Source organism: Zootoca vivipara, chromosome 6 (assembly GCF_963506605.1).
Source record: "Zootoca vivipara chromosome 6, rZooViv1.1, whole genome shotgun sequence".
Classification (NCBI taxonomy): domain Eukaryota; kingdom Metazoa; phylum Chordata; class Lepidosauria; order Squamata; family Lacertidae; genus Zootoca; species Zootoca vivipara.
This window is the reverse complement of record NC_083281.1, coordinates 18,847,884-18,875,196: the sequence shown is the minus strand read 5'-3', so window position 1 is coordinate 18,875,196 and position 27,313 is coordinate 18,847,884. Positions and strand designations below refer to the sequence as shown.

The 27,313-nt window shown below is 46.2% G+C and overlaps 1 protein-coding gene across 1 annotated transcript in view; it reads right to left on the bottom strand.

The window, feature by feature from the left end:
- FOXA3 (forkhead box A3) overlaps positions 1–26,021 on the bottom strand; it is a 30,333-nt gene extending 4,312 nt beyond the window's left edge. Inside the window, exon 1 of the mRNA XM_035119173.2 lies at positions 24,534–26,021. Within this exon, the coding sequence (XP_034975064.2) occupies positions 24,534–24,605 (72 nt within the window). The 5' untranslated portion in view covers positions 24,606–26,021. The remainder of the gene's footprint in view (positions 1–24,533) is intronic.
- Positions 26,022–27,313: the final 1,292 nt, after the last annotated feature.

The window sequence follows — 27,313 nt, the reverse complement described above, 5'->3', positions numbered from 1 at the left end:
GTTGGTCTCTAAGGTGCTACTGGAAGGATTTTTTTTATATTTTGTTTGGTCCAACATTTAACGCTTTTGATAGTTACACAGCAGGCAGAAATCAAGAGGTAGGGCTTTTCCCGCCACTGAAGTACAGTAAAAGCAGGCAGCTGCACCTGTTGAATTTATCTTGTGCCACAGATGAAAAGGTGTTGATGACGGAACAACTGCTTGCCCAAAGAATGGAGCGAAAAGACCATTTTATGCTAGGAAGTATAAAAGGAAAAGGGTCCACTTGCACCACTGGCACAAGTTATAAGAGAAAGGGGGACATTTCCTCACAGAGAAGCACACAAAGGGAGGGACTGAAACCTCTCCCTTTCCTTGCTCTACTAGGGGAAAATATACAGATGGGCTACAAATAGAAGGAAGATCTGCCACTAGGCTTGCCACTGAAATTTCGCGGAAAGGAAAATATGAGGTGCACTTGAGAGTTCCCAGGTGAAACATCCCTGGTTAGTAACATCTCACAGGGAACAGAGAGTAGAAAATGCCCTCTCAGAAAGTTTGGGCTGCCATTGCTGAAGCTTTCCTCCATTTCAGATGAGGTGGGCTGGTGGTCCATGATCCCCAGGGGCGCCATCTTTGTTTACCAGTCCTTTATTTGCTCAAAGCCACTGAACCAGATGCTTCAAGGCAGCGAAGCAGCACCTGCTATTTACTTAAGATAGGGACTTAATTGGCAAAACTATTGATCCTCGAGGATAAGTAAGGATCTGCTGCCAAGGGATGGGCGATACCAAGCAATACAGTTTGGTGCCACAGTCCTCACTGGCCATATGCCTGTCGTCTGTTGCTGTGGGTGACGGGGGCCATAAAATTTGTTCATGGAGCCTGTTCTGAAGGCCTTGAAAGGCAGCAGGAAGACATCAGTGGACCTGGATGGGTTTTTGTGTAAGAAAGGAGGCCTGCCTGAAAAAAGTTAGAGTGTTGGGTTTGGTTGGTAGGAAACCCAGATTTAAATCCCAGTTGAACCAAGAATTTCACTGAGGCAAAAAGGGAAGGGCCACTGCTCATTTGATATCTAAGAATCCAAAGGGGCTCTTGGTCTATCAGTGCCAACCTTTGAGAAGCAGCAGAGAAGAGACTCCTTAAAAACAAAAATCCAGTCTCCTTTATAGCGACAGTGACAGGGCGCTTAGCATTTAAAAAGTGTTTTTTAGGTAGCAATCCTTACAACAGGCCTGTAAGGTAGTTCATTGTTACTATAGATGGCCAAGGGAGGGGTGGGGCTGAGAGACAATTGAGTTTTTCCACATTTGAGCATTATTTGGCCATTTGTCCACTCCCCACCCCATTCAAATTAGATTGGAATCGTCTCCACCCACATGTATCTGAATTGTATGCAAAAGCACCCCGGTTGCGCAGTTATATATTTGCTTGTGTTGCTTTCTGGTTTTGTGCAAACCTGAGGGATGGATAGACAAACAAACAAACAAACAAACAACCCCTCCCTCCCCGGTTCGGGACTCAGGGCACACCATAACATAAATAGTTATGAGTACGACTGGGGGGTGGGGAAATGAACGCATTGAGGAAGTAGCAGGCATGGAAAGGAGAGTGGCAGAAAGCGAGGGTTGCTTCTGTGTCGCCCCCAAACATGGACACAAATCGCCTGCAACCCTGAACGGAGCAGTTTGCAGCCCGGTTTTGCTCAGCTTATCGGATCATCCCCTCAATCAGGGAACCTGAATTTATTATACAGTGGAACCTCGGTTTATGAACACCTCGGTTTATGAATTTTCAGTTTATGAACGCCGCGGACCCATCTGGAACGGATTAATTCATTTTCCATTACTTTCAATGGGAAAGTTTGCTTCAGTTTATGAACGCTTCAGTTTATGAACAGACTTCCGGAACCAATTACACCCATGCTTCAGTTTATGAACGATTCAGTAACACTCATACCTCGGGTTAAGTACACTTCAGGTTGAGTACTCCACAGACCAGTCTGGAACGGATTAATCCACTTTCCATTACTTTCAATGGGAAAGTTTGCTTCAGTTTATGAACGCTTACTCCGCAGACCGTCTGGAACGGATTAATTCACTTTCCATTACTTTCAATGGGAAAGTTCGCTTCAGTTTATGAACGCTTCAGTTTATGAACAGACTTCCGGAACCAATTGTGTTCATAAACCGAGGTACCACTGTAGAAGGAAAGCATGGAGGTGGCTGCTGCTGGGGGGGGGGCGGTAACATCATGTGGACTATGCAAATTCAATGAGAAGCAGACATTAAACTCCGGTATGGACAAGCCTGGTATGGCTTGCCTAAGGTCCACCTAGTTAGCCGAGGTGAGATTTGAACTGGGGATTTTCCTGTCTGGCGCTACACTGTGCAGACTTGTTCCGCCTTCCATTTCTTGGAATAAAGCAATCCACCCAAATGTTTGTCTAACAGCCTTCTGCAACCTGTTTTATTGCTCCACCCTCACAGTTATGGGTGGTGGAGCAGGCGGGCTGTTGCATTGGTTCACCGCCCTTATAAAATGGTTATGTGGGGTGTGGGTGTGTGTTGCTGAATGTGGGGCAGGAAACGCCCCCCCCCAAGCTTGAGGGGCGTTCTAGGAGAGGCAGGTGGAAGAGCCTTCCTTCCCCCACTAGCCAAGATTGAGCTGGGATAAATGCTCTCTGGACAACGGCCCTTGCTGATTCACTTGTAATTTGTAGGGCTGGTTGTTTCTCTACACTGCCCCATCATTTTTTGTTCTCGTAAATGCTCCTTGTGTGTGACTTTAGAACCAGGGAGGGTCAGAAATGTCGTAAGAAGAAGAAGAAGAAGAAGAAGAAGAAGAAGAAGAAGAAGAAGAAGAAGAAGAAGAAGAAGAAGAAGAAGAAGAAGAAGAAGAAGAAGAAGAAGAAGTTATTATTTATACCTGGCCCATCTGGCTGGGTTTCCCCAGCCACTCTGGGCGGCTTCCAACAGAAAAATAGAATAAAATAATTGGTTAAACATTAAAAGCCTCCCTAAACAGGGCTGCCTTCAGGTGTCTTCTAAAAATCTGGTAGCTGTTTTTCTCTTTGACATCTGATGGGAGGGCGTTCCACAGGGCGGGCGCCACTACCGAGAAGGCCCTCTGCCTGGTTCCCTGCAACTCGGCTTCTCGCAACAAGGGAACCGCCAGAAGGCCCTCGGTGCTGGACCTCAGTGTCCGGGCAGAACGATGGGGCTGGAGATGCTCCTTCAGTTATATTGGACCGAGGCCATTTAGTCTTTAAAGGTCAGCACCAACACTTTGAATTGTGCTCGGAAACGTACTGGGAGCCAATGTAGATCTTTCAAGACCGGTGTTATGTGGTCTTGGCGGCAGCTCCCAGTCACCACTCTAGTTACTCTTCTGTTGCCAACATTATGCTCCCAGTCTACAGATTCTCACATGCAACTGCATGCAACCTTACATGAAAATCTGCACATTTCTGTTTTGAAGCTAACTGTGGATCAATGGTTTCTGCTAACCATTGTTTCCACTAAGGGGTTGTTCAAAGTTGGTCTGGAAACTGTGGTTTGGGCTAACAGAAATGGCAGTATAGATGGAGCAATAATCATAATTAGTTCTGGTTTGAAGATGGGACAGAAAAATGCAAGGAATTCCCCCCCCCCTAAATGCAATGCTACTTAAGTTTCCAAAGCAACAGCTAACTGTTTTGCAGGAAATGTAGTTTAGAAAATGTTCCTAAGACGTACAACACCATGCTTAGATATGTTCAAGAAACACAACACACTGCCAATCGAACGTGAATACTTTGGGTCAAGGTATATGTAAAGTAAGAGACCTTGGAAGAACGTCTGGCCAGAGGAGCAAAAACTGTGACTGATTTCAGAACGGGGCAATTGATTCCAGAATTTCAGAGTAACTTATTTCAGAACAGAGCTGGATGTATGCACAGATATATGCAGTTAATGGTAGGATACATTTTAATTTGGAATTTGGGGCTGTGTGGCCTTGTGCCTATAATTTATCTTCCTTCTGAAATATCAGAAATGCTATTATTATTATTATTATTAGTAGTAGTAGTAGTAGTGTCTTGGGGCTCTTGTGAACTTGCACAGGAAGTCTAAGGGCTCTTTGGTGTGGCAGTTTGAAAATGTAATCCAGTATTCTCACCGTGGCCAACCAGATAAACGCCCATGAGGGAAACCCCTCAGCAGGATCGGTGCACAAGAACAACTCTTTCCTCCTGTGCCTTCCAGCAACTGAGATTCAGAATCATACATTGAACAAGGTTGATAGCCATTTTATCCTCATTCATTTTATCCTCAATGAATTTGACTAATCCTCTTTAAAAAACCATCCGAACTTGTCTGCTATCACTACCTCTTGTGGGAGCAATTCCATTGTTTAACTGCATGAAAAAGTACTTTCTTTTATCTGTCCTGAATCTTCCGACATTCGGCTTCATCGGAGTTCTAGCGTTATGAGAGAGGGAGAAAAAGTTTCTCTACAAAAAGTGGTTCCCATTTAGCTAATTACTGAGGAACCCCCTATTTTTCAAAAGCCCACTCACAGGACCCCCTACCTTTGAAAAAATTGATAATTGTACAGTACTAGGTTTAGGTAGGTAGCCGTGTTGGTCTGATGCAGTCAAAATATTGTTTATAAAAAAATTAAAAAATTGTCCAGTAGCACCTTAGAGACCAACTAAGTTTGTTCTTGGTATAAGCTTTCGTGTGCATTACCCTCTGCATCTATTTTTTTTTTTTTTTTTGGAACAAAATGTGGGGTAGCCCCTAATAAGCAAAGGATTCTAGGTATACTTAAAAACAAGACCAGGGCTAAGAGATACCTGTTTTTCAACATCATGATGTATCAGCAGCTAAACATCTTGATGTTCTGAAACTGGAGGTCAGGCGTGGGGATGAAGGAAGGAGCAGTCATGAAGGTTGGGCGGGTGGGAAGAGGAGAGGAAACGGAGTCACCTCCACAGCATGGTTTGAGTGGGAGGGGATGGGGATGGGAGGGTAGGCCTGGGCGATAGATCAATACAGTGGTACCTTGGTTGTTGAACGGCTTGGCTCCTGAACAAATTGGCTCCTGAACACCGCAAACCCGGAAGTAAGTGTTCCGGTTTGCGAACGTTTTTTGGAAGCCGAACGGCTGACGCGGCTTCCAATTGAGTGCAGGAAGCTCCTGCAGCCAATCGGAAGCCGCACCTTGGTTTTCGAACAGTTCCGGGAGTCGAAAGGTACCACTGTATATTGCCCAGGGCCGGTATGAGGGGCAGACCGCGATGGCGGCTTCACTCAGTGGTATATTGCTGGTGAAAATGAGTAGAAAACAAGCTGCAGCGAGGACAGTGGTGGTTCGACATTGTGATATACCGCCACACCACGGTGTTTAGCTGGCGGTCTGCCCTGTTCTCTGCCAAGGAGCGGGGAAGGCAGCACCACCTCACAATTGGCTGCCCTGGTCTCCCTCGGCGTGAGGGGAGGCAGATCAGATCAGCAGCGTTATCGGCGGAGATCATCATGCAATATCCGCAGTGCCTTGAAATCGGCTGCTCTGCCCTCCCTCGCGCGAGAAGTGATATAGGGTTAAAATTGTTATTGTGGGGTGATTTCGAAACTGATTTTGGGCCAGCATATTAAAAAATCACACAGCGCTAAAGCAGACCTTAAAATTTGCGCTATTACCATGTAAAAATGACAAAAATTTAGTTTTCTCAGGGTCCACATTATGTTGTCCTCATCAAATTGCTGCCCTGTATACTTTTTTTTACTCACTTAATCCAGATTTGCCTACTGTTTCCACCTTTAAATTATGAGGTTATCCAAAGATACAGGAAATCAGGATTAAATGGGGAAGCAGGCCAGCATTTTGATGGCGACGTTGCCGTGCAGACGATGTGCAAAACTTGAGTGCGTGAGCGATCCCAGGCATATATCCATAGGGGTGTGCCTGCAGGCGCCAGCGTGTTCGCCAGTACTTCCTATCACACCCACAAAAGATCTCAATAAATACCTCCTCAAATATCCACAGTGCGCAAGAGACGTGTCTGCCCTTCCTGCTCAGTTGAAATTTGCCTTGGCTCGTCCTCTCCTACGTTGAACAGACCCTATTAAACATCCCCGTATTTCATACTGGGTGCCAGGTTGGTGGGCCCTGCGTGCTGGGTTGCCACCCAGCGGCTTGGGTGCCCAGGTGGCACAAGCAGCAAAACTTTAGTGTGTGGAGGATTCCCAGACCATCTTCTCCTTGAACATGTAGCTGCCGACTCTCTTTCTTAATAATTTGACCCTAAGGTAAAGGTAAAGGGACCCCTGACCATTAGGTCCAGTCGTGACCGACTCTGGGGTTGCGCGCTCATCTCGCATTATTGGCCGAGGGAGCCGGCGTATAGCTTCCAGGTCATGTGGCCAGCATGACAAAGCTGCTTCTGGCAAACCAGAGCAGCACATGGAAACGCTGTTTACCTTCCCGCTGTAGCGGTTCCTATTTATCTACTTGCATTTTGACGTGCTTTCGAACTGCTAGGTAGGCAGGAGCTGGGACCCAAGCAATGGGAGCTCACCCCGTCACAGGGATTCGAACCGCCGACCTTCTGATCAGCAAGCCCTAGGCTCAGTGGTTTAACCCACAGCGCCACCTGGGTCCCTAATTTGACCCTATGTGAAAGAAAATCAGTGCGTACATTTGGGGGAATTGGGGCATCTTATGGAGCAAGTTCTTCTAATGTTATTTTCTGATGTCTTGTGCTCTTTTATTGTTACTGTGGTACCTCGGGTTACAAACATTTCGGGTTACAGACTCCGCTAACCCGGAAGTAGTACCTCGGGTTAAGAACTTTACCTCAGGATGAGAACAGAAATTGCACAGCAGCGGCAGCGGGAGGCCCCATTAGCTAAAGTGGTACCTCAGGTTAAGAACGGTTTCAGGTTAAGAACGGACCTCCGGAACAAATTAAGTTCATAACCAGAGGTATTTGAATTTTTTTGTCATTGCATTTTGCTATTGTGTCCCTCGCCGAGGCTAGATCCCCTGAAAGGCCACTGGATAGAAATCTGTAAAGAAGCCAATGGCAACTCCACGTGAAGTCATGGGATTGAGAGAGAGCTTGCTTCCGTTCTTTAGCGTGCAGTAAAACAGCACTTCACGAGCTTCCAGATTGGCATGCAAACGTTTGCAATGTCCACACACAAACGTCATTATCCCATATTCCCTCCACCATTAAATCCGGAGCAACCCTTTCTGGGCGGAAATCCAATAATAAAAGAAAGAAAGAAATCTGGTGTCAACAGCTGACCCGCACTATCTGAACAACCCATTTACAATATGAAGTCCCCACCGGGAAGCACCGTTCGCCCTGCTGAGCTAGTTCTGAGCTAGACACCAAAGGTATGATTCAGTATAAGCCAAAACCACGCATTAGTTTGTTTTTCCATCACTGGAACTCCTAGCACAATTTTGTTCTTCAAAAAGCAACCACGGCGGGGAGGGGTGATTTGGGGGAGGAGGTTCCAAAGCTTTTTCCGATCACAGAAGACCAGTATATCATGTCGTTTGACTCTAAGGCATTCGCAACGACAGCTCCGGTCGACACAAGTTTGGCTCAGCCCTCACCAGCCTGGGGCAATCCAGATGTTTTGGACTATAACTCGCAGCTGTGCTGGCTGGGGCTGGTGGGAGTTGTAGTCCTAAACATCTGCAGGTTGACAGGCTGGCAAAGGCTGCTTTTAGATGGCCTCCTACCTGACATTTCCTCGTGCATCTGCTTTAGACCTGCCTTGGGTGTGTCTGCCTGTAATTTTTTTTTTCCTGAGCCAAACATTGTAAACCCTTTTCAGAAAGAGCGAAGGAGATTAGCCTGCTCCCAACCAAGGTTGCCTTCCTATTGTTTCTGAGAAGGCAAATGGCTTTTGAACCTTCTTTCATTATCTTGGATTAGAGAGAGAGCTATTTCAGGGCCGTCCAGCAACGCCTTCACGTGGTTGGGATTTTATTAACCAGGTGTTCCTGCGGTCCAGTAGGAAATTTCCTTCTCCTCGCTTGCCCTGACTCCCCAGAATGGGCGCAATCCATCACTGGGCAGGATTCATCGGAAGGCATAGAATATATGCCATAAAAAATGGCACACAAGTGGCATTTTGACACAGTGTGTTCGTTCACATGGTGCTTGCAGATGCAAAGTGCGCCAGACAAATGAGCGTTTGTAAATAAGTGGGAAGGACACATGCTTTCACGGTATGTTTACAAATACACGACGCCCCACACTTTCATTGTGTTTACCATTATAGATACCATTATGTATGCAGCAAACACAACATGCCCCATAAATTGTGAGTTGGCTGGGACCCATCGGTTTGCACAGGCAGCACCAGCTGGCTCCCTTCCCCCTAACACGCCAGTTGCACTTTGAGAAAAATGATTTTGGGGCTCTGGAATTTAATATATAGACGTCCTGGTTTAGGTTTGAGCCCTGCGCAACATCACACGCATGCGCTGTAACTGAGCACATTTCCCTGTGCTGCAAATAAGTTTGCCGACTCTTGGTTTTCGCTTAAGTAAGGTTTCAAGCTCACGGGATTATAAAGAAATGTTTGGATGGTGACCTCGGGGCCTTCATGTTATTTTCTTCCGCAACCGGGATTGAACAAAAGTTTACATTCTTTTTTCTCTCTCTCCTGGAAAAGCTGTCCAATCGTGGGTGTGCGATTTTCTTTAGAACCCTCCTTGCTGCTTCCATCCTTTGCAATCGGGGAGATGCAACTTTTCCTGCTGCAGGTTTTGCTGGTTTTTGCTGCTCAGGAGGAGAGCGCGGGGTTTAGATTTTCCATGGCCTCTCTCATCTCCCTGATAGCCCCAAATCCTTTCTAAACAGCACAGCAGACGCTGGCGTTGTGCAAGCTGGACTGGGGCCATCACCCCCTCCTCACCCCCACCTCTGGACAGGCAGCCTTGGACATTAGAATCTGTTGTTTGCATGCGGGGGCGGGGGGCAGGTCTGGCAGCCAGCCCTGGCTTGGTCTCCCCTTTCCCCAAAGGTATCTCTCACCCCTCTGCACTGTGTACAAGAAGACCTTTGAAACATGGCGACAGCCACATCAAAGCCCACCCCTTTGTTGGGAAACCAGGAGTCAGATCTGCTCCGTCGCTGCAACTGAGGAGATAGGGCCGGCTTGCAAAATCTTGCTCGTTGAAGCCCGGATTCATTAAACTGGGGTAACCAACATGCCCCCTGGTTTAGCAGCCACTCAGTGCAGTCCTGGGCTCAGGGTTTGTCCACACTTCCTATTGCTGTCCCCCAGTGAAAACCCACTCTCTAGTGCTTAATCGGAGCAAACAGCAATTCGGCTTTCCCCTGGATTGACGTTTGTTCTGATCCATCTCTAAAGAGCGGGTTTTCCCTTTGAAAAGAGCGGAGCAAGGGGGAAACCGCTCAGAGCCGCGCTTTCTAGAGATGGCACAAGCAGAAGTGTGGGTGCCCCACTGTGTTCAGGGAGGCTCCAAGTATATGTGGATGGGACTGCAGCCCCAGGCACTGGGTACCTTCAAAGTGCGCCAGCAACATGGTCCTGCCTCCCAGTTTGTAAAAGTGTGCCATCACTTTTCTAAAACATCAAGCCTGTGAGTAGGAACTCCTCATTTTTGTGAGGCACCTGGCTTCCTTGTAGCCTTCCAAGGGTAGCCCTCCAGATGTTGCCAGACTGCCATAATCATCGTGGGCTATTGGTATGCCAGTTGGGGCTGATGGGAGCTGGAGTCCAACAATGTCTGGAGGGCCAGAGATTTAGGCACTTTAAATACTTGACCTAGGGCTGCAACACTGAGTTGATTAACCGGTTAGGTGGAACAATTAAAAGCCACGTTGATCAACTAAAAGGCAGGTGCCAATTAATGGGACTATAGGTTTATAACTTTTGAATTCAAGGAATTCAACTTTTTAGTACAAGTTGCTTTTGTAATTGCAGGTGTCAAATGTCATGTTAGGTGTCTTCAATACCCAAAAGCAGTATCTGTCTGCAATATCCCCAAACAAAGGAAGTACGTGTTTGTTTGTTCTTTTGCTTTAGACCTATGTAATTTTTACATGTGCAGATTTATTTCAGTGTAGTTGATCCACTTAACTGGTTAATCGCCCCAAGCTGTGGTCCAAAAGACACTTACTTGGGTGAGAAAGCACCACTGAAAATAGTTATTTCTAAATAAACATGGCCTGGGCAGAGATGCATGAAATTGTGCTGCTTTCATTAGTCAAGTGGAAGCCCTAACATTATATCAGCAGTAATATATCATTTATCTTGGTGGCATTGGGAACACAGAGCTTGCAGAGTAACATAAGTCTAAATCAACCTTCCCTAAACTTGTGCCCTTCAAATGTTTGGACTACAACTCCCATTGAACATCTTTGTTTCTCAAACTTTTTGAACTTGAGCATCTTTTCTTGAGCATCTTTTCTGGACTTTATTTTATGACACACACATGTTCCCCAGGAGGAGGAAAGAAGACTTTACTTGCTAAGATCCTTTCCTTCCTTGGAATTTTGCCCCCACATTTTTTAGGACCAGTGTGTTAGGTGCAGATGCATTCAGCAGGGCACCCATAGCCAACTTTAAAAAATAAGAAAAGTCTGATCATAGAATGGTAGAGTTGGAAGAGACTTCGAGGGTCATCTAGGCCAACCCTTTGCAATGCAGGAATCCTGGCCACAGACAGGGCCGTCTTACCCATAGGCTCTAGGGGTGCGGGGCACCCGGGTGCCGGGCTCTCAAGGGTGCCAGGCCGAGAGTCTGGGGCCTGAGAGTTGAGTCCGGGGAAGAGCCCACCCATCGGTCGGAGCCCCGCGCCGGGCTCTTCTGCTGTGGGTGGCTCTGCGCCGCGAGCTTGGGGGCAACCGAGCCAGCAAGATGCTGAGGCAGCTGGCTGGCTCCGCCCTCCTGAGTGCCTGGGACTGGGCAATCTGGGAGGAGGGCGGGCAGATCTATGCACCCCGGGGCCATATATGCTTAAGACAGCCCTGCCCATAGCTGTCCCTGGATGGGCTCGAACCACCAACATTCTGGGTTAACTAGTCAGCCCCTTAGGCAGCAGGTTGGGAAGACAACAGAGGGAAATGAGGGGGCAGGAATAGGAAGTGATGAATGAGATCCAAAGGCATGTGTTCACATGTTTGTTTTAACTGGAGATTCTATTTGGAGATTAAGCTGAAAGCTTCAAAAGGATGCCACTGTTGTTGACTGGCCCTGCTCGTGTGCTTGGGGATGTGGTGGTGGGAAAACGTCGCCTGCTAAATGTCTGCATGCAAGACTTCTGTTTAAAGCATAGGAGCAGGGGCTATAGAAATGCTGGCAACTCTTTTAGACCAGTTGCAGGGTAGGAAAACAGTGGGTTTTCCCACCTGTCCATACATCATACACTGGAGTGGGGAATTCTAATTCACATCAGCATCACATGCAGCATAATTCCATGTAGAATCACCCTTGCTGCTACCCATAAACTACTTCTAAGGGGGGGAAACCCAGCCTTTAATGCTCCCCTGACTGTGAACATGCCTGGGTGGTTTTAGCGTGTTAAGGACCGAGAAGTCAGGTCTGCATTATGCCTCTTTATTTGGGAGTCACGTGTCAGGAATAACAAACCCACCCTTCTTTCTAGGTCAGCTCTTGCTGTGCCGGCTGGGGCTGATGGGAGTTGTAGTCCAAAACATCTGGAGGATGGGCTAGAAATGATGTCAGGTGAAAGGGTTCACCCCCCCTCAAGTGCTGCAGCCCTCCTCCTGCTGTTTTTAATCCACACAAAACAAATTCATAGAATCCCATCAGAGAACTCCAGTGCCACGTCCAGGCTTGTCGTTATAAGGGCCTTAGCTCAGGGGTAGAAAGTCTGCTTTGCATGCAGAAAGTCCTAAATTCAGTCCCTGACAACTCCTGCTAGGTTGTTGCAGACCTTTCCCCCTCTAACAGTGGGGTTCTCCAATCCTTGGAAAGTGCAGAACAGCCCAGATTGAAAAACCTCCCATTTAAAGCGGGCAGATGGGGAGAGAAGATGTGAAACAACACTGGGGTGGTTAGGACATCATCTTCTGGTGTGGACAGGCCCAGACTCTGGAGAGCCTCTGCCAGTCAAGGTAGATCATTGGTCCTAAAAGGCAGCTTCTTGGGTCTCTTGCGTAGGACTAGGGAAGACCCTTCGCTTCCCAGTATCATGTTGGAGAGCTGCTGCCAATCCGTGGTCCCCAATACAGGAAAGCTCCCCATGTTTCCCTGTGAAGGCATGTGTAGCTTGCCAGTCCTTCACACACATCCCCTCTCTCTGCACCTCCTTCCTTTGTTCTCTGCAATGTTGAAATTCAGACTGCAAGCTCCTTGGGGGCAAGGACCTGCTTATTTAGCTTAGGCCATTAAGCTCTGTGTATATCAAAGGCTCTGTATCAGCAGCAGGACCTTGACAGTTCTCCCGAGACCGAATTTTGCCGCTTGAAAAGAGGTTCTGGAGCTCACTGTCTTGGAAACCTGGCTCAAATTAAACTCTCCTGCTGAACAGAGGATCATGCCTTGCTCCGATGGTACGGGCCAAGCCAAAAATCACCCCCTCTCAACCATATCCTGTTGCCACCTTCCCTCTGAACGACACCCATTGGTTCTTGGGCAAAGTTTGCATCCTGCTCAGCAGGTTTCTGTTTGCCCCATTCCACGAAGACCACAGAAGGTGCTAAAATTAAGTCGGTTTTTCCTGCATGGGAAACTTTGGACCAATTCTGAACATCTGGGGGCTGGGAGGGACGGTGGACTGGACCACTGGAGGTGGGGAGGGAGGGAGGGAGGAAAAAGAGCCGTTGTCTTAAAAATGGCTGAAAGTGCCAACTCCGTCTCGGCTTGCAGAACGTTTTGCTTTTCAACCAGCCCCCAGAAGGACTTGCATGTGCAATTGCCAAAGTTGTCACTGGCCCTACTCCTGTGCAGTTAACAGCAGCCTCATGCAGAGAGATTTTTTTTTTTTGCAAATGAAGCTTTCCCCCATCATGTTAGCTCCATGCCAGGGAAATATTCACCTGCTAAATTTGTGCCAGTCAATTCACCGCTTAAGGAACAGGGGCAGGACTAATTTTTAAAAATTGGTGACCCTTTTCTCGGTTTAGACTTCTACCAAACATTTCAGATTATTTCGGGGGGGGGGGGAGAAGAGATTATAGAATACCTTTGGATTATAGAATACCTTTAGACCACGGGGAGTCAACTTGGTGCCCTCTAGTTGTTGTTAACTACAAATCCCACCATGTCTGACCACGGGCCATTCTGGTTTGGATGGATGCCGACAAAATCTGGAGAGTACCAGTAGAGCTGCCCCTGTTTTAGGTGACTTGAATATCCAGCAATAATGGTAGCAATCAGTTTTAGGTATAATCAAGGCTAAAAAGAACCCCGCTAATAATTGTCAAGGGGATTCTGATTTAAACCGTCATGAATGGGATAGGGAGATATTGTTACGACTCCCTGCTCCTATTTTGTGTCTTTGGAAGAACGGAGACCGCAGTCCTAAACGCAGCCCACTCTGAAACTCATTGACCCGCAGGATTCACCACGTCTTACTCCAAAGTAAATATGTACAGGATGGCAGCCTGTTATTGTTGTACCTCTCACCCTACAGAGGTTTATAGCACCTTGGGGCATTTCTGTAAGGGATGCTTTAAAGAACACACGCCACAGCTCTGATCCAGGCCCCTGCCCTTCTGCTATATTTACACAAAGAAAACGACTTTCAGAGACCCTCTCACACATCTGCCGATGACTAGAAAAGAAATTTTCTTAACCCATTTGTTTATTTCCGCGGTCACAGATTAGACTGCGAAGCAAAAGTTTGCTGAGATTAGAAAATGGCAGAAGGGCAATTAGAATCCAACCTAAGGATGTTGAGAGGGGTAGCAAAAAACAACCCAGACGCCTGTGGCACGTTAAAGACTAACAGATTTTATCACAGCGTAAGCTTTTGAGGAGTACATGAAAGGTTACCCCATGATAAATCTGTGAGTCTTTAACATGACACAGGAGTCTTGGCTGTTTTTAACCCAGTCTGGCTATCTGAAGGCAGCCCTGTATCGGGAAGATTTTAATATCTGATGTTTTGTAATGTTCTTTCATATTCTTTCGGAAGCTGCCCTGAGTGGCTGGGGCAATCCAGTTAGATGGGAAGAGTACAAGTAATAATTCATCATCATCTTCATCATCATCGCAACAGTCTGGATGAATTAGAGCGCTCAATGCTAGGTTCTTTCTTACAGAAGAAAGTGTGCACACTGCAGTTGACTTGGCATTCGGTGTGCTCCAACCACTGGTTTGGGAGACCTTAGTCACAATCTGTATCTATCCCATTGTTTCTTAAGAAATACAGCATTTTGATGTGCTTCCCGCCCCCGGAGCAGCTTCAATATAAATTGAGAAAAAAGAACGAGCTAGCTTACAACACAGTAATGTGTACACGACCAAAGAGCCAAGCTACCCAGGGCCTGTGAGATTTGTGAGAGGGTCTCCAAGAGGCATATTTAGTGATTTGATTACACGTATAGCAAACGCCAGCTTTCTGCTCATTGTTCAAGTACTTCTCAATATGCATCTTAATATTGGTCATATTAGAGAGGGGACGAGTCAGCCGGTGAATTCCAAAAATCGTTATCTTCAAAATAAGTGAATACAGTGGTACCTCGACTTAAGAACGACTCGACAACTGAATTTTTCAACTTACGAATGGGGCAAATGGCCGAGCGCGCTTACGAATGTCTCGACATCTGAAAGGAAACGGTGGCGGTTTTAGATAGGGATTTTTCGACTTACGGATTTTTAGATAGGGTTGCTTCGACTTACGAATTTTTCCATTTCCAATGCATTCTTATGGGAAATCGCGTTTCCAATGGCGCTTTTCGACTTACGAATTTTTCAACCTATGAAGGTGCCTTCGGAACGGATTAAATTCGTAAGTCGAGGCACCACTGAACATAAACAACATTTACAAATAAGAGGTGCTTTGCTCTGAACACCTAAAACTGACCAGTTTTAAACCTTGCTTTCGGCGTTCTGACCAGGTCCTCCTTCCACATTTCTCAAAGAACTTCTGCAGAATAATGGTTCTGTGCTTTCCACCCTCTTTTGTTCCTTGGGCCACCACTGTTGCGGATAACTTTTATAGATTGTGATTTGAGGTTGTGGTGTTTTTTTTTAAGCTTCCACAGCTGTGAGTAGTGCGAAATGAGACCCTTTGTCGTTTTCCAGATCCGTCCTTTAAATAGTTTCATATCTAAGGTTCTGAACAGTTCATGTACACAGAGATTCGTCATACTAGGTGTGGACGGAACAACTTTTGCTAACGCTGGTGTTTCACGTCAGCCCTGCCAAGCCTTCACAGAAATCTGGAACCTGAAGGAGCTGGTAATCATGCAGGGGCACTGAGAGCTAAAACAATCTCCCCTTTGAAAAATACTGTATATGGTTCTTATATAGGTCCTGCTCCCGATATCTGGGAAGCTGAAGAATTCTTTTCTCTTTAGTGGGGGGGGGGGCTCAGGTGAGGCAACATCTGTAACCACCTAGGGGGTGTGCAAACAGGAAATTCCCTCTCTTGGGTTGCACTCAAACTCCTTAGGTGCTTTGTGCAAAGTGAAAATGTTTGTGCAGTCGGTAGTACCTAAAAACTTAATTCAGATTAATAAAACTGGAGCAGCTTTGTGTAGGGCAGACCACCTGTATCTATAAAAATAACGATTGCAATGTGGTATCTTGTTGATTAGATTGGTTTGTGTCATTGGAATTTGAAGGCGCTGAGAACCAAAATACAGCTAAGGCAGTCTGATAAACGGAGAGTTGTTCAGCTGATATCTCATTTTAACAGATTAATCGATTACTGAAACAGTGTGCTAACTTTTGTCTTATGCAAAACGCCTGGGCAGCCTGAATGAAAACGTGTTTTTTTTTTCTTTCGGAGGCGCACTAACAGCAAAGTTAATTATTAATCCAAGTCTTTTAAGTGACTCAGTAGAAAGTGGCCCAATTGTAACATTTTCAGCAATAAGATAAATCTACATTAACCTGCAAGAGGGGTGACTCTAAACTGTTGCCATGACCCACAGCCTAATTCAAACCCTTGTTTGTAGAACGGCAAATTTAAAACCATTTTAATCAATAAATGGGTAAGTCATGCCCGAAATCCTTCTCCCATAGTAGCAAGCCTCCTATCAGTCTTAATGGAGCAGAATTTACCTTTTTTTTACTTTACTTGTCTGATTTTGGTGGTGGTGGTGGTGGTGACTTTTATTCGTGGTGTGTTAAGTGTCACAGAGAATGAAGAAATTATGGGGGTGTTAAGTTTGCCTGTTTGCTCTGATTCTCTCATGCTTCTTTCAGCAATTTCAAAATGTGCCTCTATTGAGGTTCTGGTTTTAGGTCCACCTATTTAAAATTGAGTTTTTGATGAACCCACTAAACGTTTAGAATGGATTTAAGCCTAAACATCAGCAAGCAGCCCCAATTGTTCCCAGTAGTGAGATTTTTATGATTTTCATAAGACAATAAAATAGCAAACAGAATAAGCAGAATACGGAGTCCTATCTTAAAAGTAATTATTAGTCCTTAACACCCACAGAGTGGGACACGGGTGGTGCTGTGGGTTAAACCACAGAGCCTAGGGCTTGCCGATCAGAAGGTCAGCGGTTCGAATCCCTGCGACGGGGTGAGCTCCCGTTGTTCGGTCCCAGGTCCTGCCCACCTAGCAGTTTGAAAGCATGCAGTGCAAGTAGATACTGCTCCAGTGGGAAGGTAAATGGCATTTCCGTGCGCTGCTCTGGTTCGCCAGAAGCGGCTTAGTCACGCTGGTCACATGACCCGGAAGCTGTACGCCGGCTCCCTCGGCCAGTAAAGTAAGATGAGCGCCGCAACCCCAGAGTCATCTGCGGCTGGACCTAAAGATCAAGGGTCCCTTTACCTTGAACACCAACAGAAGATAGGAACTCCTCCCAGCCTCTTATCCAGGAGACCAACATTTATTTCCCTATCCCTCACCCAGGGTCCTCCACATCAACCATCTCCCACCCCAATGAGAATAGTCTCTGGACCTTAATAAAAGTCAGCAAGCAGCCCCAGCTGTTTATTGCATTTTTTTAAAATAAATGCAAAGAGTCTATTGTATCCTCGAACTCAGCTATACAGCTGCAAATAAAACGTGTGTTGTAAGGTGCATTATACAAATGCGACACTAGATGGTGACGGTGAGCTATGGCAAAGTCAATATATTTTTCAAAACTTTGTTAAAAGCATTTTCACAACGTTTTTTAAATATATATGTGTGTCTAGATTCCACCCTAGTCAAATTTTCTCAGTCCTGATGATTTCTGAATTTCTTTAACCAAACCCAGGATGATTGCTATTGTGTAATGAGTTGGCTGCCTGGTGTGTTGAAATCTGGATTATTTTATCTCTGCTGCAGAATGAAAAGAAATCATGAAGCAACTTCTCCCATGTAGGCTCCCCCTTCCCCCTTCTTTTTGATACTGAATTGGTTCATTTGGGTATAAAACCTCTTCACACCCTTTGATAATTTGAACTAAATTTACTCCATAAGACAAAGGCACATTTAGCAGCTCAAAACTTCCGGCCCGGGCAGGGGGGGGGGGGAGGTGGGGTTTCTAGATTTTGGAAGCCCTGAAAAAGTTCCTATTTGTGCTAAAATTCCTGGTTTACCCTCATCGACCGGCTGCTGGCTTTTCAGTTTTGGTCCACTTTTATCTTGTGGGTACTAATGTTTCCACTGACTTTTTCTTTTCTTTTCAATTGCCTGTTTCGATCTTGTTATACCGTTGGGTTATATAACTGGATTTCTTTTCCCCCCTTTTAAAAATATTGAAAATGTTGGCATATATAAATCTTTAAAAATATAAATAACAAGGGGGAATCTGCAACAAAATGTCGTGGCACGGAGTGGTCCTGGTTAGGGTGCCGGCCAGGCCTGCGTGCCCATTTCTAGGATATTCTGTTCTGTTTCCCCTCCCCACTAGCATTCAGTGTTTCAACAGCCAGACAGCTTTCTGCGCCAACTAAGCATGCTCAACTCTAATTGGGCTGATTGATTGATTGATTGATTGATTGTTTATCGCCCACCCTTCACTGTAAGCTCCCGGGGCAGGTTACAGCATTAAAAAAAATAAAAAATAAAAATTGTGGGTGTCCCCCGCCCTTAGTTCCTCTCTGCCTAGTTCTGCAGACATTGGGGTCCCCCCAAATCTGTTGCCACCTGTCTTTGGTATACGGATGGTGTCATTTTGGGTACATAAAAGATTCCACTATTTATAGACTCTTCAAACTTGACAGAGGAAAAATAAAAAGTGTAAGAAACTGACTACGCTGGGGCAGATCGAAAGTCACCAACCGCAGCCCTGCTGTATGTGTTCCTGGGAAGCTGACCGTGGCAGAGATGTGCCATAACCATTCCCTGCAGTTCGTCCCCAGAAACTAGTACAGTAATCAGACAGACAGCCACTGATGATGGAGGCTCCATTTCTAGCTACAGCTGTTGATAACCCTTAATCCTTCATGAAATCAGGATGCTTAAAGTTAACTGATCAGTGTCCTTTTTTTCTGACAGGCATTTAAAGCGCATAAATAAATAAAGCTGGGAATTTACTGTATATATAGAAAGGATCAAACCAGTGATATTTTAGGGAGCAGGCTAGCAGGCAGAGCCCATGCCTTACATCATAGGAGCCTACACAACACAAAACACTGTTGCTGTATGTAGGTTTTGTTTTATTTGTTTTTTATCTTATATTTTGGAAATGTACACCCAGGGTTTTTTTCCTTTCATTTTTTTTTGGGGGGGGGCAAGATAGTGGGGCCCTAAGCTATAGCTTGTTTAGTTTATACGTAAATCCGGCACTGGAGCTAGCTAGTAACTTCCGCCAAGTGTAAGGCTCCAGCTGAAGTGTAAGGCCTGGCAATGCAGCGTCAGCTACCTAGCACATGTTGCTTTTGGGTGTCATGTAGATTCCAGCTCCTGGGTGCTTGGACCCAGTGCAAGAAGTGCTGCGAATGGCGACATGACCCAAACTCGGTCACTCCAAATCCCTAGCAGATCACACCGTAAGCAAGGTCTCTCTTGGCAGGGACTCAAATGATCCCGACACTGTCAAGTCTCGCTTGGCCCCAAGACTAACTTGGGCTGTTCTTAGTTTTCTCTGGATGTTGCACAGTGAGTTTCATCGTCACCCCAAACAGAACTTTTGAGGCGTCAACTTTTCACGCATTCAGTTTTTTTAAAAAAAGGATTTGTGTTTTTTTGTTTATTACGATTGTATACAGCAGGCTTCCTCAGCCTCAGCCCTCCAGATGTTTTTGGCCTACAACTCCCATGATCCCTAGCTAGCAGGACCAGTGGTCAGGGATGATGGGAATTGTAGTCTCAAAACATCTGGAGGGCCGAGGTTGAGGAAGCCTGATACAGTATACATACAGCCTTTCTGCCAAGACACCCAAGGTATCTTGTAAATGATAAAATACCAAAACAATTAAATCACATGAAATATTGTATACCGTATATCTGTATCAATTAGATGCTACTTAAGCATTCTTAAATCCACCCTTTCCTAATCATCCTGCCTTTCTTTAACTGTAAATCTAGGGGCAGACATTAAACATCATTATTATTGTGCTATGTGTGGTCCTTAAGGCACAGTCTGGGGGGAGGGCCATGGCTCAGGGGCAGAACATGTGCTTTGCATGCAGAAGGTCCCAACTTCAATTCCTGGCATCCCAGGAATGGTATAGTGCTGCTTCTTAAGTTCTTCTGTTTCATGTCATCTGGCGACTTTTAATACTCTACTGCTTTATTTATGATGTGTCTTGTTCTATATTTTGTAGATTGCTTAGTAATCTACGATTGGAGACCATTTATAAATATTGCAAATTATACCTGGAAATGGCCACAAGCTCACTGGTAGAGCATCTGCTTTGCAAGACGTCCTCAGCCACACCTGCAGGTAGACATGCCTGCCTGAAACCCACGGAGAGCTGCTGCCAGTCAGTGCAGGCGATACTGAACTAGATGGGCCTATGCTCTGCCTCGGCATCAGGCAGCTTTCCCCCCGTTCTGACTGGCCCTATGCTGGAATAAGTGGATCTGATCTTTGGGAAGTCTGCAAACAGGACCTGATCAATACAAGTTCTTCTCTGTCATTAAAAAAAAAATTGTAAGTTTAATTTATTGTTATTATTATTATTATTATTAAATTTACCGGTATATACTACGGTGTGTGTGTGTGTCTATAGGACGTGTGGCTCCAGAATTGGCCTCCACAGTCACTTACGGACTCACTGTTAAGAGGGTGTTCATGGAAGACAATCTTATTCGTCTATGATTGATCGCCAAAGACAGGCATAGGCAAACTTGGCCCTCCAGATGTTTTGGGACTACAACTCCCATCATCCCTAGCTAAGAAGAACAGTGGTCAGGGATTATGGGAGTTGTAGTCCCAAAACATCTGGAGGGCTGAGTTTGACTATGCCTGGCCAAAGAAGATCTCTCTCTCTCCTCTCTCGCTCCACGCACATATAGTTTGAGTTATCATTATGCTACCAACATTGCGATGGAAATCTATCAAATAAATAAAGAGGCGTCATCAAGTGACAAGATTTCAAGGGCGTGAGCAACCACCCGTTGCCTCCCAGGTTTGCCAAGGGCACACAGTAAGCCTGCCCTAATTTGCAGCGTTGGGTAGGAAGACTTGCTTGAAAGTAGCTTGGAGGGACAGAGCCTCTCGATGGGGATTCTGCAGAGTTGGGGAAAACTGGGCAGTGCCCCTCTTTACTAACCCAAGCTGTGGAACGCCCTCCCATCAGATGTCAAAGAAATAGACAACTATCAGACTTTTAGAAGACATCCGAAGGCAGCCCTGTTTAGGGAAACTTTTAATATTTGATGAATCATTTTAATATTCTGCTGGAAGCCGCCCAGAGTGGCTGGGTTTCCCCAGCCACATGGGTGGGGTATAAATAACAAAGTATTATTATTATTATTATTATTATTATTATTATTATTATTATTATGGATGGGGCTGATGTTCTGATAAGAACATCAGAAGTGCTGGATCCGGCCAATGGCCCATCTAGTCCAGCATCCTGTTCTCACAGTGGCCAGCCAGATTCCTGTAGGAAACTGCAAGCAGGGTCCGAGCACAAGAGCCCCTCTCCCCTCTCGTGGTTTCCAGAAGCTGGTATTCAGAAGCGTTGCTGCCTCCAGTTGTGCTGGCCGAGCACAGCCGTCACTGTAGTCCAAAACATCTTGGGGGCACCAGGTTGGGGAAGGCTGCTATAGAGGCCCACCTGGTGCCTGCCTTAATGTATTTTAAAGAATCTATCTATTTTTTTCATAGGCTTTTAAAAGACAATGATTTCCCAGCCTGTGTTATGCTTAACGTTGGGGCTGTTTTATTCTCTGACATTTTGCACTTATCGGGAGACTAGTACAGTAGATAGGGGGAATAAAATAAATAATGACCCTTGGCAACCCATGCGTAAGAGGCAGAGCTTAGCACCCAGCGGAAGAGACGTGTCCCATATAACATATTTTCCATTGCTTAGGTTATTGTGTGTGCTGATTGTATTGCCGGGTTGGATTCAAGCCAAAGGTCCGTGTAGCCTGCCACTTTGGAGACTCGATGCCTCTGAGTGACCCAGCAGGCGGCATCCCAAAGTTTCTAGTCCTCAAGGATTGGCTTTTAGCGGTTCGACAGGCCTTCCATTTTAGATCGCATCATGGTAACCACAGTTTATCTGCCCCTGAAGAAATTTATCTAATCTTTCTGCAGAACTATTGATAGGAGCGCCTAGGACTGCATCCTCTTTTGGGTAGTTCCGCAAGTTAAATACGAGTCACGTGAAGTATTTCATTTTGTTCGCTACTGCTAGAGAGATGCAGAGATTTATTTTTTATCTCAAGTTGATTTCCACTGTGTTCCGTGAGGGTTACTCCCAAGCAAGTGTCCATTGAATTGTGACCTTAGGCTTTTAAAAAAGAGACTTCTGCTTGAGTACATTATGCACAGAATGGTATAATAATAATAATAATAATAATAATAATAATAATAATAATAATATATTTATACCCCCGTCTATCTGGCTGGGTTTCCCCAGCCTCTCTAGACGGCTCCCAACCGAATATTAAAAACAAAATACAGCATTAAACATTAAAAACTTCCCTAAACAGGGCTGCTTTCAGATGTCTTCTAAAAGTCAGATAGTTGTTTATTTCCTTGACATCTGAAGGGAGGGTGTTCCACAAGGTGGGTGCCACTACCGAGAAGGCCCTCTGCCTGGTTCCCTGTAACCTCACTTCTCACAGGGAGGGAACTGCCAAAGGGCCCTGGGAGCTGGACCTCAGTGTCTGGGCAGAATGATGGGGGTGGAGACGCTCCTTCAGGTCTAATGGGCCATTTAAGGCTTTAAAGGTCAGCACCAACACTTTGAATTGTGCTTGGAAACGTACTGGGAGCCAATGTAGGTCTTTCAAGACTGGTGTTATATGGTCTCGGCAGCCGCTCCCAGTCTAGCTGCTAGAATGAATGTTTTTGGGACCAATCCTGGCCACCCATGAATTGCTGAGATAGCACAAGGAACTAAGTGGGCCACGTACCAGCAGTGGACAGGGAAGAAAGCAAAAATGGCGTGTTCAGGCGACAGAGGGCTATGCACTGCTTTTACTCCCAAACACAGGATTATACATATTTTTAGGGGTGGAGGACGGACACAGGTATTGTCCCTGCCTAGAATTACAAGAGGAAGTAGCTACCCCACAAGTGCATGGACAACAGAGCTCAGGATCCGAAGTGCTGGCAAGCTCCTGCTAAGCTCAAACCACAGGACCTGTTGGCATTGAAGAAACCCAACCAGTCCCCTCCATAAGGTCCACCTTGTGCCCTCTTTGGAGGCCAGAGGGAAATTAAAGCTCAGCAGTATAGATCACATGCATTGCATGGCTCCATCACCAGCATCTGGGAAAAACTCCTTCCCGAGACCCTGGGGTGTCAGTCAGTGCAGAGCAGGCAATTTGCAGCCATTTTAGAAACTGGCGCCGCGACCTAGCCGACACCTGGTTAGAGGCAGGAGGCTGAGAAGCAAAGTTTTGGGATTGTAAGCTTCTTTGCTCAGTAATTAAATTTAATTAAAAACAAAAGAAATACGACACCAGGTTTTCTTGTTTTCTTTTTCTCCCACCTCCAAGACCCTGCAATCGCAGTTTTAATTTATATTGCTGCGACAGTAGGGAGGCGAGGGAGGAAGCATGGAATATGGAATTGATGGCTGCGACAGTAGGGAGGCGAGGGAGGAAGCATGGAATATGGAATTGATGGCAAAGTTTTCCAACCGCAAGAAAGGTGGCTTTGAGATAGGCATTAGAAAGAGCTTCGACCTGGTTGGAGGCTTCCTTTAGATTAGAAAACTTTACAGACTGTAACAATAAAACGACGGCCATAAAAATGGCGAGGTAAACACCCTTTGGGGTTGGAGGCGTCATTTGGCCCATAATCAGAGGTTGTAAATAAACGGTTGGATGCCAGGTGGTAGTGTGGGGCAGAGCTGGGTGACCCATGGCTTCCGTGCCCTTCCAGTGGCACCTGGGGTAGAGCCATGGTGAATCCGTGGCAGACCACATGCCTTGCATGCAAAAGGTTCAATCACCAACATGGAATCTCCGTGAAGGATTCTCTGTCCGAAACCTTGGAGAGGCACAGCCAGTCCTCTGAGCTAGACAGGCCCATGGATTGACCAGATATGACGCAGAAAGCTTTTGTTTCATTTCGACTAGCCATAGCTAGGCCAGACCTCTGGAATGATTGGGTCCGATCTAGGAAGGCAATTCTTAACATTCCTAGGAACATGAGCAGAACCTCCTGGGTCAAGCTGGTGGCCCAGCAGACTGTTCTCACAGTGACCCAGCCAGATCCCACAAGCAGGACTTGGGTGCGACCCTACTCTCCCCACTTGGGATTCCCAGAAACTGGTATTATTCAGAAGTTTTACTGTCCCCAATAGTGGAAGTAGAATGTAGCCACTAGTAGCTCCATGGATAGCCTTACGCTCCATGGATTTGTCTTGTTTCAGAGCCAGCCAAGCTGGGGGCCACTACTGCCTCTTCTGAGAGTGAATTCTACGTGTTACTGAATTCTACAAGGTTGAACTGCTGAAACTAAACTATACCGTCTATTTTTCCTTCATTTTAAGTTGTCAACAGGTAGAATACGCCATCTCTGCCTGTCTAGTAGGAATGCCCGGGACGGTTCCTTATAACAACAGGAGTTTTGAGCTGCATATTCTGAGAAAGGAAGTATATAGCCCAACACTCTGGAAGCATGCAAGAGAGTTTCCAAGATCGCAGTACAGTCTCACATCTAACGTTATATCTCATGCATGTCCTAAATAGAACAGTCACAGTTTTTTAACCCTACTCCTTAAAAAGGGGGGGGTATCTATTCCCAAGGTATTCCCAAATTATTCCCAAGTTATTGGGGTTTTTTTGTGCTATTTGGCACCTACCTCCGTGGGTTCATTGTAGTATGAAGTCCATTCAGAAATGTCGTGCGATTCCATCTTGACAGAGCCCAGCATTCCAAAATCCCAGCAAGAAAGGGGAAAAGGGGAATCTTGCGAGCACACACTTGCTATTTCTTTTTTATATTAAAAAAATCCTGGAATTGCTTTCTTTGCGGGGTTTAGTTATTACTATTCTTTGTCTTCTCAAAAAATAAATAAAATGTGTTCTTTCTGAAATCCACCCACCAAAGAGAGCGGCAACTGAGTCTGGTGCCGAATTAACTGTCCGGTTCCCCTTTGCCTCCCCTGAAAATGCACAATGGCACTTTGGGAGCAGAGTTAAAGGAATCAACAGGCTTCCATGGCGTAGAGCAAAGTGAGACGATCCGTCCAATATTGGAGCATCGGGCCCGCAGGATGTTTCCGTGACACGCTTGCTGACCGCTGCCGCGTAGACCTGAACTGCTGCGTGTCCTCAGCTTGTCTCCAAGTCGATGAAGGGCTGTCCCTCTGGACAGAACCAAGTCTTTATAAAGCCAGGCATTTGCTCCCAGTACTCCACCCGCTGGATGGCAATCAGTGTTGTTACCTGAGCTTTATCCCAGCCGGCTGGGCCAGGTTACCTCTGCCACCTTGTGGAAGAGAGGAGCTTGGCAAGAAAGCTGGTCCACCAAGTGGGTATCGCACAGCAGAGGCTCCTGTGGCTTAAACTACACTCAGGCTGCCTGGACAGGGATGGCTGAGGTTGGTGACTGAGGCCTGGGCAATAAGACAGGCTAAGGACACAGTTCGCACTCACAGCAGTCAGAAGCAGAGGGGGGACATTTGCAGTTTGTACGCTCTGCTGTTGGCAAGTTAAGAGGGCCCCCTGGGTCTCTTGTCAGATCCTTTCCCCAGTCCTGGAGCTGGTATGTTCAAGGGAACTTTGTGCTTTCGTTTTGAGTGGTGAGGGGATTCAGGTTGCCAACTTTAAACGAGGCGTTGCAGCTGTTCCTTAAGCAGTAGCTCTGTGTACAGAGAAAATACTTGACTCTGTAGCGTGAAGAGCTAAAACACAAGGAGGTAATCCCATAAAAGAGTTTCACCCTCCTTGATTTTTTGGGGGAACCACATATGATTATTTCTCAAGGGCAGCTACATTTCTGGCCTATCCCAACAAGAAAGAAAAGTGGGAGGCATTTTAAAAAGCCAGGGTGGCTGCATAAGGAGCTTACAGATGAGCTGGTACTTAAGAAGGGCACGTATAAGAAATGGAAGAAAGGGGAAATCGCAAAGGAGGAGTATACATGAGTAGCCTACAGTTGCAGGGAAAAGGTCAGACAGGCCAAAGCTCAGAATGAGCTCAGGCTTGTTAGAGGTTAGGAATAAGGTTTATTTGGCTCTGTTCGAAGCAAGAGGGGGAACAAGCAAGTGGTAGGTCCTCTGCGGAGAAGAAGAATTGCTATTAGGTGATAAAGAGCGTTAACACCTACTTTGCCTCTCTCACCACTCAAAAGGAAAGCATTGCCCCGCCTGGTGATGACAGAATAAATGATGCAAGGAGGGAGCCACAGGCCAAGACTGTGGGGACTGAACCTGGGAGCTTCCTCATACAAAGCCATTGCTCTGCCACTGAGCTACAGTCCTGCCCCACACCCAGCTCACTCGGGTACCCTTTACCATGAGGGGACACATTTTGCAGGGTAATAATAATAATAATAAATTTTTATTTATACCCTGCCCTCCCCAGTCAAAACCAGGCTCAGGGCAGCTAACGCCAATAAAATTACAATGAGACATAAAAGAAAAGAAAACAATTAAAATACAGATTAAAATACAATATTAAAATTTAAAATGCAGCCTGATTTTAAGTAGTCCATAAATCCAAACCATGAGGGAGGAAAACACAGGGGTCAGACTGAATCCAACCCAAAGGCCAAGCGGAACAGCTCTGCCTTGCAGGCCCTGCGGAAAGATGAGAATTTCCCGCAGGGCCCTGGTCTCCTGTGAAAGAACGTTCCACCAAGTTGGGGCCAATACTGAAAAGGCCCTGGCCCTAGTTGAGGCCAATCTAGCCACCTTATGGCTCGGGATCTCCAGAATATTGTTGTTTGTGGACCTTAAGGTCCTCCGCGGGGCATACCAGGAGAGGCGGTCCCGTAGGTACGAGGGTCCCAAGCCGGTATACAAGTAGGATAGCTGCATAGGGTTCAGGAGACAAGCAGGCTGTGTGTCTGGTCAAGGTGCTACTGGGCAGGCTGTCCTGTCAGGCAATGGATGTGTGTGTGTGTGTGTGTGTGTGTGTGTGTGTGTGAAGGGAGGAGTCGGGCATGTAATGACTCCCGTATCCAGCAGCGATCTGGACACAGAGGCTGCAGGGACACCCAATTGTTGGAGTTGATGGACCTGTTGTATTTATCTCTCAGCTTCCTTCCACGGAGCGTAAGATGCTGTCCATAGTTCTTGTCTTCCCCCATGTTATTCTCACAACAATCCTGTGAGGGAGGTTAGTGTTAAGTTGTGGGTAAGCATAGCAGACGACACAGCAATCTCTCCAAAGCAGCTCTTTATTTGGAAGCTGGAACAGAACTGAACTGCATTGCCGAGCTGCCTGCTTTTATAGAGGCTGGCTCAAACAATGTATCAAACATGATTCAAAGTTCCCTCCTAAAGTTCCCTCCTAAAACAACTGTCAAGGACCTGAGAACCTGAGGGAAAACTATATACACTAATACATAACAGTTAGGGTGAGAGTGAGTGTGGTGTCGTGGTTAGAGCAGAGGTTTCCAGACAGTGTGTCAACA